This window comes from Schistocerca cancellata, chromosome 2 (assembly GCF_023864275.1).
Source record: "Schistocerca cancellata isolate TAMUIC-IGC-003103 chromosome 2, iqSchCanc2.1, whole genome shotgun sequence".
In the NCBI taxonomy this organism is placed as follows: domain Eukaryota; kingdom Metazoa; phylum Arthropoda; class Insecta; order Orthoptera; family Acrididae; genus Schistocerca; species Schistocerca cancellata.
In genome coordinates, this window is record NC_064627.1 from 754,679,487 (window position 1) to 754,693,899 (window position 14,413).

Consider the following 14,413-nt stretch of genomic DNA (forward strand, 5'->3'; position numbering starts at 1 on the left):
GGAGAGAATTATAGGAGGGAAAAGAAAGAGAGAGGTAGAGGAGGAGAGAAAAGAGAAATAGAGAGACTAGTGGGTGTGTTGGTGGAATAGAGGACTATAGAAGGCTGTTTAGTGCTGGAGTGGGAGCAGGGGAGGAGACAGGTTGGTGAAGGGCAGGGACTAGTGTAGGTTGAGACCAGGGGGGTAACAGGAAAGCAAAATATATTACAGGGAGAGTTCCCAATTGCGCAATTCAGAAGAGCTGGTGCTCGTAGGAAGGATCCAGATAGCATAGGCTGTGAAGAAGTCACTGAAGTAAAGCACATTCCTTTGTGCTCCCAGAAGCAGCATTGTACCCTCCCCAATGCTAGTTGCTTGTCATGCCCACATGAAATGCTGTGCAGAAATTGCAGCAGAGCTGGTACATGGCACAGCTGCTTTCTCAGGTGACCCTGCCTCTGATGGGATATGATAGGCCTCTGATGGGAACAGGCTGGATGTGATGGGTGGGTGAACTGGGCATGTCTTGCACCTGGGTCTTCCACATGTTTATGATCCCTGCGGCAAGGGACTGAGTGTGGGAATGACACAGTGATGGACCAAGATGTTGTGTAGGTTAGGAGGGCAGTGGAACAGCACTTTAGGGGAGGTGAGAAGAACTGAGGGTAAGGTGTTCCTCATTTCCAGGCATGATGATAGATAGACAAAGCCCTGGCAGAAACTATGCTGCAGCTGCTCCAGTCCAGCATGATAATGGGTGATATGGGAGGGGGGGGGGGGAGAGGTTCCTATGCAGCTATTTCTTGGGGGTGGTGGGAGAATTAGGGATGTGTGAGGATATAGTGTGGAGAATCATTTGCAGACTAGTTTTGTGGGATAATGCCTGTCTGTGAAGGTCTTTGTGTGACAGCCAGCATGGACAATGGAATTCCATTACTGCATATATGCTGTCCATAGGTAACCAAGCTGCCTGGGAGTGATTTTTTGGTAACGAACGGATGACAGCTGTCAAAATGCTGGTACTGTAGATGGTTAGTGGACTTGATATGGGCTCAGGTGTGCATGGAGCAATGAGACAGGCAGAGGTCCAGGAAGGTGGCGTGCTTGCTTGAGGGCGACCAGGTGAAGCAAATCGGAGAGAAGGTGTTGAGTCGGTGGAGGAATGAGGATAGAGAGCTGTGAACCTGGATCCAGATCATGAAGATTTTATCAACAAACCTGAAATTTAGTCAGTACAATGTGTGTGTGTGTGTGTGTGTGTGTGTGTGTGTGTGTGTGTGTGTGTGTGAGGGGGTAGTCAGAGAAAGGATTCATCTGAAAGCTAGCAAAGTTTTTAGTCTTTGTTTGTGTGCCTGTCAATGACTCAGCATCTCATTATTCAGTGAGTTGTCATCTCTACTTCAAAATTATGTACTTTCTGCCTAGCTGACATTCTCTTTATTTTTATGTATGATTGTACAATTTCAGGTTTAGGTCTTTTTAAGTATTTTATGGGTGATTGTTTAATGGTATATTATGCCACTGCCATTGCAGTTGTTGCAAAGCTGCAAAAGCTCAGAAGTAACATGCTCTCAAAATAACGAAAAACTGTTTCTAATTTATTTTATGACAATTACATGCAGGCACAGGAGCAAAGACATACATGGCAGAATAAATCATTTAAGAAATGCTCATAAAATAATTGAAAATGGTCTAAGGCTGAATTTGTACCATCATACCTCAAATAAAGAGAATGTCAGCTGCAGGCATTACAAAATCATTAAACACATTCCGCAAGAACTTCACTGTTTTCATCACAGATTAACACATTTCTGTTTTTATTGTCATCTTAGCTTATGTTCTATTTCCTTACACTTAGTTTTTGTTGCTGCTGCTCATGTTTGTCCCATCTGTGTCTCTGGTTCTCCTTTCCTTACTCCAGTTTTACTGAATGCTATCTCATCTTAGCTTTCTCAGGTGACCCCGCCTCTGATAGGATATGATAAGCCTCTGATGGGAACAGGCAGGGCATGATGGGTGTGTTAGTAAAAAGCAATAAGATTTTTTTGGAAGACCACTTATGCAAGTCAGCCACAGAAGTGGACCTAGCAAAATCATTTAGCATTTTATGGCCTCCCATTCTGAGGTCATCTTTACTCATGTGGGCTATTCTAACAACATGATAATTTTTCTGCTGTGAATATAAGGTTCTGTTCATGGAAGATGTGTGCCACTAAATCTACAATATTTTAGTTTCCCAAATACACTTTTGTTATCTGCACAATCCAAATGCTCAACAGTCACACAAAACACCCGCAGGAAAACTTTTCTTTCAAGTTCTAACATTTTTGAGGGCATGTAAGAATTTAATTTTAAATTATCTATTACAGAAACCAGACTGAGAGGCACATGGCACATTTTGCTCAGAGCACTAAGTCAGTATTCTATTCCTGGCTACTTGGGATTTTTTTTAAAAGACTGATAGGAGCAAAATAGCTATGTAATTGGACATGATTTGCTGATTTTCAGTTTCATAAAGACATGTAATTGCACCTTTGAGTTTGGCAGGAAAAATGCCTCATGCCAATGACTGATTTTAATTATAGTTGTTTCAAAGAAGTGCTATCGAATCAGTACAATTTTGTAGTGCTCTGGTAGAAAACACCATCATAGTCAGAAAAGCATAATTTCTGGCAATATAATGTTATTTATAGTTTTTTAGTGGTTGTATTTTTTTAAATTGATTGTTGCTGATGATGTAAATTAACTCATCAATTTTCATTACTACTGTACACTTTGTAAATCTTTTTCTGTACATTCTCTATGGACATTGTCATTGTATAATTACAATGATCCTTTTATACAGGATGTTTTACTATCCAACACTAAATGATTATTATGTTTTCATTTGTTAACATTTGATCATCATGGCCAGATGAATTATTTATTGTTGTTTTCACATCTAAATTACTAAATGTTGTTTAGTCTGAAAATAAGCTGTGAATCACTATTGCATTACATTCTTTAACATTCAATGTTGTCTTGCTGATCGGCATTATCAAATGTCACAGTTTATTGTCATATATTTGTAGGTAAACATGTAAGCAGTCTCTAAAACAGCTAAAATTTTTTGATTAATAACAGTTGATGTAATTTATGTATTCTTTGTAAATATTGTGGGAATACTCACAGATATGGGTCCTCTTGAATAAACACCCGTGACTGTACTTGTTCAAGAGTTGGCATGTTAGCACACAGCAAGCCAGCAAGAGTGACTTTTCTGAGTTCCTGTAGTTGTTCTGAAAGAATTAAAGATTAAGTACTACTAATAATAATAAATCTTTAAACATTTTAATAACTTTAGTATATTGTATTCTCATTTACTGATAACTCAATATGAATATCTTATCAAAGAATCTAAGGCATGCCTGAAATTGGCCTTAGATGACTCCATGCCATCTGGCACGTGCCACAGTTAAGTTTGCAAATTTAGATACTCAAGGACAATTACCTATTGCTGAAGTGTTAGAGCTCTAATTTTTGGCCTTCAAATGTTCACACTACAGCTAAATTTCCCCTCAGTTTAGAAAATAGAAAAAGTATGGTATTTCACTAATATGGTACAGATATAAAATGTGCACATATTCCACTATATTAAAAAAGTTGATATTTTAAAGGTTATATACTTTCACAGCATCTCTACTTACTTTTGCTGAATGATGAGGGAGGGAGATCATTCTCATACCAGAAGCGATCACTATTTCGTACTAACGCAAACTGGTGAGCCAATAGGCAGGTGAAGGTGGGGCCAACAATGGCCCCATCAAGTTCTGTCTCCAGCACACCACCGACAAACAGATCTATCAAGCTTGGATCACTGTAAATGAAAATAATTTTCATTCTAAAAAATTGTATGAAGGCAATTTTCAGTTGGTAAAATTGCTATCCTTGGACAGTAAATTGAACTGTAAACATAAATCTAAGAAATCTAAAAATAATCAGAATTTATTCCAGAAAGGTGTCAGAAAAAATTCAGGATCGAGGGAAATAAGTCAATTTTCAGGAGCAGAGAAAACAAGGAAAATAGTGTTACGAGGTTTCCTGATAAAGATAGGTTTTTAAGTCTGATCAGTTTCAGGAACTTACACTATACCACTGTTGATGTGCATAATTATCATGATATCTGAAGTGGTTAATGTGATATGTGGTGCAGAGGATGGAGAAAAATGGATTTTGTGCTGTAACTCAAAATTTTCGTTTGATAGGTTTATTGAAAATTTGGAATACGGATAACTGTATATGCAACAAACTGTTCCCATAGATGTCTATACATACATATATTTCAGTACAAAGAAAGTCACATTTGTACACTTTATAAGGTACAAAGGCTGACTAGAACATTAACATGGCGGCTCGTCAGAGCAGTTAGAGTTCAACGATCATGCTTTACATGGTTGATGTGACCTATCGACACCACACAGCCCTCCCCCGCAGTACGCAGTACAGCCTGTGAGGCCTGAGAGGAGGTCGTGTGGGCGTCGGCATCAGAGTGAGTAGTGCGAGGTGGCAGGTGCACGACTGGAAGCTCTATCTCAGTCAGGGCGGCGTGCAAAGGCACGGTGACAGGCTGCAGGACCACATCGTAGACAGCCAGTGGAGGCGGATGATGCATCAGCCGGCCCAGGATGATGACGATGGAGAGGGTTATATGGGTGCACGACGGCAAGGTCTTCAGTGCCCACTCAGTAACAGATTGAGATGGGTGTCAAGAAAATATTCAGAACAGTAAGTTAAAACAGATTGTAAAACACAGGCAACAAGGTTGGAAAAATATGTGCCTACCAACATCAAAACGTGGGACGAAGCTAGAGGTGTGGGGAGGGGTGTGGCGTGTGAGCATGCTTGCCCCTAATGCAGATCGAGCCGTCTGAGGAGATGAATGCACAAACTCTTAATGGATTGCACTCTTGGGGGAGGGACAGGCTATGCACTATCTTGACATCTACTTCCTCGTTAAGTGTCGGGTCTGCAGTGTCTGTAAGTAGCATGAGAACATGGACGTCGAAAGCGACAATTGACACATCGTCAATGGGCTTATTTGGTACATTGCAGCCCAAGTTGAAAGTCGGGGAGCAGGTCTCTCCAGCAGATGAAACATCATCAAAACTTGCGCATGGAGTTGATGACGACATCCTTGGGAAACCTGGTGCAGTGACGAACCCTCAAAGGAGAAAACCCTACCATGGTGTGAGCTAGTTCATTATCAGCCTCGGCAACGGAAGATTCGTCCGGATGATCTGACTGGGATGGTAGAGGGGCATTGGAGACCACGAAAGCAGGCTTGAGCCTGTGTAGTGAAATGGTCTGTGGGCGATCTTTAACCATAATGTCGAAAGTCATCTTGCCCCTCCGAAGTACTTCAAAGGGGCTGAGGTGGGGATGCAGGGGTTGTCTAATGGAATCGCCCCTGAGCATAACGTGGGAGCGTGTATTGAGTGTGGTTGACACGTAAGTGTCTGGTGGGGAATGACTGACAGTCGGGTATAGCCGTGTGTGTCTAAAGTGGGTGCGCATCCTACTAATAAAGTCTGGGGAGGAGAGGAAATCCTCGAGTGCTTGGGGCAGGATAAGTTCCCTAGGTAGAACTGGGTTCTCACCAAAAACGAATTCAGAGTTGGTTCCCTGTAAGTCAGGTTTAAAGGTTGAACAGAGGCCGAGTAACACCCAAGGAAGTGCCTCAGACCAGAGGCAATCATGGCACCTGAGTGCTGTTTTAAGAGTGCAGTGCCATCATTCCACTAAACCATTGCTTTGCGGGTGGTAGGCTGTTGTATGAATTTTTTTAATACCACAAAGGTTACATAGAATCGTGAAAAGTGCAGACTCAAACTGTCGACCCTGGTCGGTGGTGATGGTGGACGGGCAACCAAACCTAGCGATCCATGATGAAACAAATCCCTTGGCCATGGTTTCTACTGTGATGTTGGGTAAAGGAACAGCTTCCATCCAACGAGACATGTGGTTGATTGTGGAGAGGATATATCTGTTGCCCTCTGATGGTGGCAGAGTGCCAATAAGGTTGATATGTACATGACGAAAACATCCTTGCAGAATGTCAAACTTGCCAAGGGGGGGGAGGTGTGGCGTCTGATTTTGCTGATTTGCAGGAAATGCAGCTGTGTGCCCAGGTTTGACAGTTCTGCTTAACATTTTTCCAAACAAAATGCTCGGTGACGAGGCATGTGGTGGTGTGGATGACAGGGCGGGTGAGGTTATGCAAGGCATTGAAGGCTTGTCGGCACAACGTGGGAGGGAGCAACGGTCGGAGAGTGCCGGTAGAAGAGTCGCACCCCACTTTGTCCAAAACGCTGGGGAACTTGGCATTGGTAAACGCAAGTGATGCCTGAGGATCTCTGAGGCGAGCTTGAGATTCCTCATCAGAGGCCTGGAGAGTGGTGAGGTCAGACAAATCGATGATGCACGAGACAGTATTGATCCGTGAAAAGAAATCAGTGGGGATGTTTTCTGTGCCTTTGATGTAGTATACGTCCAAAGAAAATTGAGAGACCTGGTCGAAATGGTGGAAACGCCGAGGGGGTGGTTCCTCGGGAGGGTTGCAGAAAGCATCCGCCAGGATGAAGAAAGAACGGCCTTTGATGTCAGGGTGAAAGTGTTTGATGGCTTCATAGACCACCAGAAGTTCTCTATCAAAAGTGGAATATTTCTTCTGTGCTGCAGACAGTTTTTTAGAGAAGAAATTAAGGGGTGAATTTGTGTCACCTTTGCGAACGTATTCTACCAACTTAGCTTCAACCAATATGAGGCATTCTGCATGGACGTGACTATTAACGAGTTGTCTGTCTGCAAAAATGGCCACTGAAAAATGGTGACCTTAGAGGCAGTTTGACTGCCCTGTTACCAAGCGTGGCACACAACACAGTGTGATTGACTTCAGCAACTGATTCACAGTCTGTGCTATCTGGAGTCTTTCCGCGAATACTCTGAACTGTGAATGTGGGAACCTTCCCTACAGCATATCCTTCATTCCTGTAACCCCCCTGGCCTCAATCTTTGCTAGTCCCTAGCATCTCTCCCCTCCTCTTCCATGCCTTCTATGCTATCCCTTCCCCTCCCCATCCCACACCTTTTCTTTACCCTCAAAAACTACCACAGCCAAGGTCACTCAGTCAGGCCTCATAGCTTGGTCCACTTTTACATGTACCTGCCTGCTGCTCAAAGCCTCCTCTATGTGATAAGCAGCGATATATCCTAATTCATATTGTTATACTATCCTGTATTTTCCATTGCTTAAATTATTTACAACAGGTAGTTTGGGAGCTCACTTGACAGAAATACATTACATCTAATGGCAACAAACAGACTTGACCAACTGGAAGATACCCACAATCAGAGAGCATGAGGCATTTTTAATAACAATTGTTACCAAAGGCAGCTGTAAAAAACAGATATAACAAGATGCATAAAAAATCTACCCACCAAGTAGTGGCAGGAGAAAACACACATAAAAGTTGTGGGAATGTGCAAGCTTCTGGAGCCAGTGGTTCCTTCTTCTGGTATGAAGTTAAAAGAGAAGGAAGATGGATGAAGGAAAAACCTGGTGACATTTAGGAATAGTGGAGAGTTATGGAAAAGTCACAAAGAACCCTGGGTCAGAGGAGATTTAGGAGACAGAATGAGAAGGAAAGACTGATTGTTGGAGACTGCATAGGATGAGATCTGAAAACAAAATGAGAGCTTAAAAGTGGAAGATAGGGTAATAAACAAGACGGAAATTATTGACAATACATTGCTGACATGTCAGAAAATAAAAGATAAAAAAAACTAAAAGGAAATGAAGAAAAGGAAGTTACTGTTATCCTTTCCAAATCAAATGTTCCTTCTCATACACCCTAGGCATTCGAGGCAAACACGTTTCTTCAGATGCGGACTCTTTACAGCAATATTCCACCCTTCTCACATCAGCCTTCACAGGACATAATTACCCCACCGGCCCAGTTAAAGAGCAGATTTCTTGGGCCATCACATCCAATCTTGGTACTACTGAGCCCTCCAAAAAAACCTCTTATCACTCAGTACTAGTCTGTTCTTGAATATGTTTATCAGATACTTCAACATAAGGTTACAACTTCCTTAAGTAGTGAAGAGATCCATTCTGTTTGACATTTTGCCCCCCCCCCCCCCCCTCCCAACACCTGGCTGACTGGTCTTATGTAAACCAAGAAATCAACAGCACAGATAGAATATTAAAAAAATAATACTAGACTCTCAAAATGCAAAATTCATAAATACACCTAATAGCAAAGAGCTATATACCTCATATGGGCTGCATTTGAATGCAACAGGCAAGGAACTTATGGCAAAAAGGATTCTAGAGTTAGTGAACATGAAGAATAAGGATAACAAACAAGTGATTGAACTCAAGTGGAAGGACACAACTACAAATAATGAGCTAATGACTGTAGCTTTAGCAAATAAACCAGGAGCATGTGCAGCTGAAAAGAAGAGATCCAACAAGCAGCCAATCCATATATCAACTAAAGACAAAAAATATCCCAAAGAGCCCTTTGGAAATGGAAAAACAAATATGGACACTAAATAAACCTGCAGTATGTATAGATGAAAAGAAGACTTCCTACAAGCAATCAATCCAGATATCAGAAAGAAGAATAAACAGGAATCTAGCATGAGCAAAGAAAATTCCAATATGCTGTGTACATAGATCAACATGCCGAAAGAAGCCACTGCAGAGAAGTCAGGATTTTTGGTGGGATCAGACTTGCTGCAACACTGCGTAAAAGAGACAGTGGAGATCAATGCTCAGGCAAGTACAACATCATCTTCTTACATGTTAACAAACAACAAAGGAGACGGTATCAGTGGATTAAAGAAAGTGACCAGGCCTAATACTCCAAGCAACTGTGTGAGGACAAAGAGTCCCCAGATAAATACAGATAAAGACAAATATTAACTTTTTTACAAATCAACATCTGTTGCATTAGAAATAAGATTTTAGAATAAGAACATCTTTGTAATGATTTGTTTGTAGACATTATATGTATATCTAAACACTGGCTAACAATTGAGCAAGTAGACGTATTTGTCCCTCAGGGGTATGTTGTGGCTGATATCATGTGTAGAAAGCAGAGAAAGAATGGTGGTGCAGGTATTTTTGTAAGAGAATGAGTAAAATTTTCTAAAATTGTTGTGACAACTTATAGCTCAGAACTACATGCAGAGTTCAGTCGTGTTAAGCTGCTGGATGAAAACATAATACACTCCTGGAAATGGAAAAAAGAACACATTGACACCGGTGTGTCAGACCCACCATACTTGCTCCGGACACTGCGAGAGGGCTGTACAAGCAATGATCACACGCATGGCACAGCGGACACACCAGGAACCGCGGTGTTGGCCGTCGAATGGCGCTAGCTGCACAGCATTTGTGCACCGCCGCCGTCAGTGTCAGCCAGTTTGCCGTGGCATACGGAGCTCCATCGCAGTCTTTAACACTGGTAACATGCCGCGACAGCGTGGACGTGAACCGTATGTGCAGTTGACGGACTTTGAGCGAGGGCGTATAGTGGGCATGCGGGAGGCCGGGTGGACGTACCGCCGAATTGCTCAACACGTGGGGCGTGAGGTCTCCACAGTACATCGATGTTGTCGCCAGTGGTCGGCGGAAGGTGCACGTGCCCGTCGACCTGGGACCGGACCGCAGCAACGCATGGATGCACGCCAAGACCGTAGGATCCTACGCAGTGCCGTAGGGGACCGCACCGCCACTTCCCAGCAAATTAGGGACACTGTTGCTCCTGGGGTATCAGCGAGGACCATTCACAACCGTCTCCATGAAGCTGGGCTACGGTCCCGCACACCGTTAGGCCGTCTTCCGCTCACGCCCCAACATCGTGCAGCCCGCCTCCAGTGGTGTCGCGACAGGCGTGAATGGAGGGACGAATGGAGACGTGTCGTCTTCAGTGATGAGAGTCGCTTCTGCCTTGGTGCCAATGATGGTCGTATGCGTGTTTGGCGCCGTGCAGGTGAGCGCCACAATCAGGACTACATACAACCGAGGCACACAGGGCCAACACCCAGCATCATGGTGTGGGGAGCGATCTCCTACACTGGCCGTACACCACTGGTGATCGTCGAGGGGACACTGAATAGTGCACGGTACATCCAAACCGTCATCGAACCCATCATTCTACCATTCCTAGACCGGCAAGGGAACTTGCTGTTCCAACAGGACAATGCACGTCCGCATGTATCCCGTGCCACCCAACGTGCTCTAGAAGGTGTAAGTCAACTACCCTGGCCAGCAAGATCTCCGGATCTGTCCCCCATTGAGCATGTTTGGGACTGGATGAAGCGTCGTCTCACGCGGTCTGCACGTCCAGCACGAACGCTGGTCCAACTGAGGCGCCAGGTGGAAATGGCATGGCAAGCCGTTCCACAGGACTACATCCAGCATCTTTACGATCGTCTCCATGGGAGAATAGCAGCCTGCATTGCTGCGAAAGGTGGATATACACTGTACTAGTGCCGACATTGTGCATGCTCTGTTGCCTGTGTCTATGTGCCTGTGGTTCTGTCAGTGTGATCATGTGATGTATCTGACCCCAGGAATGTGTCAATAAAGTTTCCCCTTCCTGGGACAATGAATTCACGGTGTTCTTATTTCAATTTCCAGGAGTGTAGTAGTTAGCCTATATAGATCCCCAGATGGTGATGTTAACCTATTTATTGAGAAATTTGAACTATTAATTTAAAAAATTTTGAAATTTAAGACAAGAATTGCTGTCTGTGGAGATTTCAACATTGAAATGGCTAACACAGACAAACAAGTCACAAAAATATTTTTGAATGTACTAAGATCATTAAACTTATACTGCACAAATAAGTGTCCTACTCGAATGTATGCATGCTTGGACAACATTATTGTTAATTTCATTGAGGAGGATTTTAGAGTCACATTTGCAGGAGGACACTTTGCAGATCATGATCCTTTGCTCCTGACGCTTTATAAGAGGCAGCCAATTAAAACCACCGAACCTAACTCTGTACTGGTGAGAGGACAAAAAGAGGAGTACATTACACTGTTTATTGATAAGTTAAGGAAGGAAAAGTGGGACTGGGTATACAAATGTCAGCCAGAGAAATTGGGAACAGAAATAGCCTTTGATAATTTTTTTTTGAGAAATTTATGGTATTCTTATTCTGCATTAACAAAAGCTAGAACTACAAGGAAACTTAAAAATAAAATGCTTAACTGGTTTACCAAAGAACTTTCTGTAATTAGGGAAAACTTGCACACATTCTACCAGATTTACAAGCATGCCTCTATTCACAGGACTGAGCAGAGAGAGAGAATTCATAACTCGTATACTAAATCCAAAAAAATTCTACAGAACTAAGGTCCTCTTAAAAATAAAAAAAAGGGCAGCATGGCAAATTATAAATCAAGGTCTCACTCCCAAACACACTCAAGTGCCTTTGATGGATACTGAAGTACTAAATAAATTTTTTATTAATTCAGTTAAGGAAGTAACAAATAGTATTAAAGAAACAAGTTCTTCCGCAATGGACCTGCTGGCTACCCTTCTGCCAAATGAACATGTATTTCACTGGAATCCTATCATATTCTCTGACATTTTAAAAACTGTTGCAAAATTTTCAAATTCGAAAAGTATGGATTGCTACTGGTTGTCCAATTACATTATTAAAAAAAAACAATACACTTAATATGCTCGCCATTAGCTGGTATTTTCAATAAATGCTTAGAATTTGGAGTTTTTCCTAATACACTCAACATATCTAAAGTCATCCCAGTTTATAAAAAGGGAATAAAAAACTGCCTGAAAGCTATCGACCAATTTCAATTGTGCCTATATTGTCAAAAATGTATGAGGCACTAATGCACAACCAGCTAAATACCTACTTTGAAGATCATGGCTTACTTGGTAACTTTCAGTTTGGATTTTGCAAGGGAAAAAACACAACTGCTGCCATTTTAGAAATCATTGATCAAACATTATGTGCTATTGAAAACAAAAATAAAGTATCACTTGTATTATGTGACTTAGGCAAGGCATTTGATTGCATTCCTGTTGACATCCTACAAAAGAAATTGCAAGAGAACACTTCAGCCATCATCACTCCTTACTTGAACAACAGGAAACAATTCGTTTCAGTCAGGAATATGCATTCTTCCTTGCTCGAGATAGACATAGGTGTTCCCCAAGGACCTATTCTCAGACCCTTCTTTTTCATTGTTGCAATCAATGACCTGCCGTACAACATACCACATCCTGTCATATGTTACGCAGATGATACTACACTGTTTACCTCTCATCAGAACATTTCTGAACTCAATTACATAACAAAAGAATCTTTTGACATAGCTTTGGACTGGTTTACTGCTAACAAACTCTTATGTAATCCCGATAAAACACAACAGATCATACGAGGAATGACAAAGGATACAGAAACTAAATCAGTAAAACATCTAGGTATTCACATTGACTCCAAACTTAATTGGCAAGAACATATCAATCATGTCTGGTCAGGCCCCAAGCTGCTTCTGCACCCATTTTGTTACCCTATGGCCCTTGCCCTTGTGATCATCCCTGCTGTGACACATGCCCTACGCTCACTCCTATCTTATTACCCTATCTTCCACCTTTGTCTCTCAGGAAAAACTTGGAAATTTGCGGTAAGTTCTATGGGACCAAACTGCTGTGGTTATCGGTCCCTATGCTTACACTCTACTTAATCTAACTTAAACTAACTTTCGCTAAGGACAACACACACACCCATGCCCAAGGGAGGACTCGAACCTCCAATGGGTGGAGCCATGCTAACCGTAACAAGACACCTTACACTGCACAGCTACCCCGCGTGGCTGTCTCACAGGTTTTCAAATCTCGTTCTCTGCAGTTCTCAACAATCAGTCTTTCCTTCTCATCCATTTTGGTAAGTCTTCTCTGATCCAAGGTTAAGGGTGACTTTTCTGTTACCCTCCACATTCCCAAAATCTCACGAGTCCTTTATCTTCCTCCCTCTTCCTTCCCATTCAATCCTTCTGCCAGAAGAAGGAGCTGCTGGCACAGTTCAATAACTTTTATATGTTTTTCTCCTCCTTCATGAGTAGATTTTTTATTCATCCAATTATATTATATTTTCAAAAACTGATTATTTTTGTTGATATATCAGTTCTTGAAACAAATATATAAATTTACATGCTCAATGAAGTAGATACAGAGTCGCTAGTGTCTTATCTCAAGGAGGAATTCAATTTAGCTCTGAGCAAGAGCACGTAGAGAAACTTCAGCTCAAGTTTAGAAAAATAGTTACCAAGCACTATATACACTGTACAGCCAAAGAAACTGGTACACCTGCCTAATATCATGTAGGGCCCCTGCGAGCACACAGAAGTGCCGCAACACAACGTGGCAACGACTCCACTTATGTCCAAAGTAGTGTTGGAGGGAACTGACACCATCAATCCTGCAGGGCTGTCCATAAATTCTTAGGAGTGTGACGGGGTGGAGACTTCTTCTGAACAGCACGTTGCAAGGCATCCTAGATATGCTCAATAACATTCATGTTTGGGGAGTTTGGTGGCCAGCAAAACTGTTCAAACTCAAAAGAGTGTTCCCGGAGCCACTCTGTAGCAATTCTGGACGTGTGGGCTGTCGAAATTGTCCTGCTGGAATTGTCCAAGTCCATTGGAACGTACAATGGACATGAATGGATGTAGGTGATTATATAGGATACTTATGTGCATGTCACCTGCCAGAGCTGTACCTAGAGGTATCAGGGGTCCCATATCACTCTGACTGCACATGCTCCACACCATTACAGTGCCTCCACCAGCTTGAGCAGTCCCCTGCTGAAGTGCAGGGTCCACGGATTCATGAGGCTGTCTCCATGCCCATACACATCCATCTGCTCAATACAATTTGAAATGAGACTCATTTGACCAGCCAATATGTTTCCAGTCATTGACAGTCCAATGTCGGTGGTGACGGGCCCAGGTAGGCATAAAGATTTGTGTCGTGCAGTCACCAAGGGTACACGAGTGGGTCTTCGGATCCAAAAGCCCATACTGATGATGTTTCATAGAGTAGTTTTCACCCTGACACTTCTTGATGGCCCAGCACTGAAAACTGCAGCAATCTGCAGAAGGGCTGTACTCCTGTCATGTTGAACAATTCTCTTCAGTCATCGTTGGTCCAGTTCTTGCAGGATCTTTTTCCGGTCTCAGTGATGTCAGAGAACTGACGTTTTATTGGATTCCTGATATTAACGGTACACTCATGAAATGATCATAAGGCAAAATCACCACTTCATCGCTACCTCGGAGATGCTGTGTCCCGTCGCTCGTGCACTGACTATAACACCACGTTCAAACTCACTTAAATCTTGATAACCT

The 14,413-nt window shown here is 42.6% G+C and overlaps 1 protein-coding gene across 1 annotated transcript in view; it reads right to left on the reverse strand.

Annotated features, from left to right (window-relative positions):
* The window catches only part of LOC126162579 (uncharacterized), a 384,276-nt gene that overhangs the window by 99,223 nt on the left and 270,640 nt on the right, over nt 1–14,413 (reverse strand). The window contains exons 12-13 of the mRNA XM_049919174.1: nt 3,666–3,835; nt 3,149–3,257 (exon numbers count right to left, since the gene is read on the reverse strand). Coding sequence (XP_049775131.1) covers nt 3,149–3,257; nt 3,666–3,835 — 279 coding nt within the window. The remainder of the gene's footprint in view (nt 1–3,148; nt 3,258–3,665; nt 3,836–14,413) is intronic.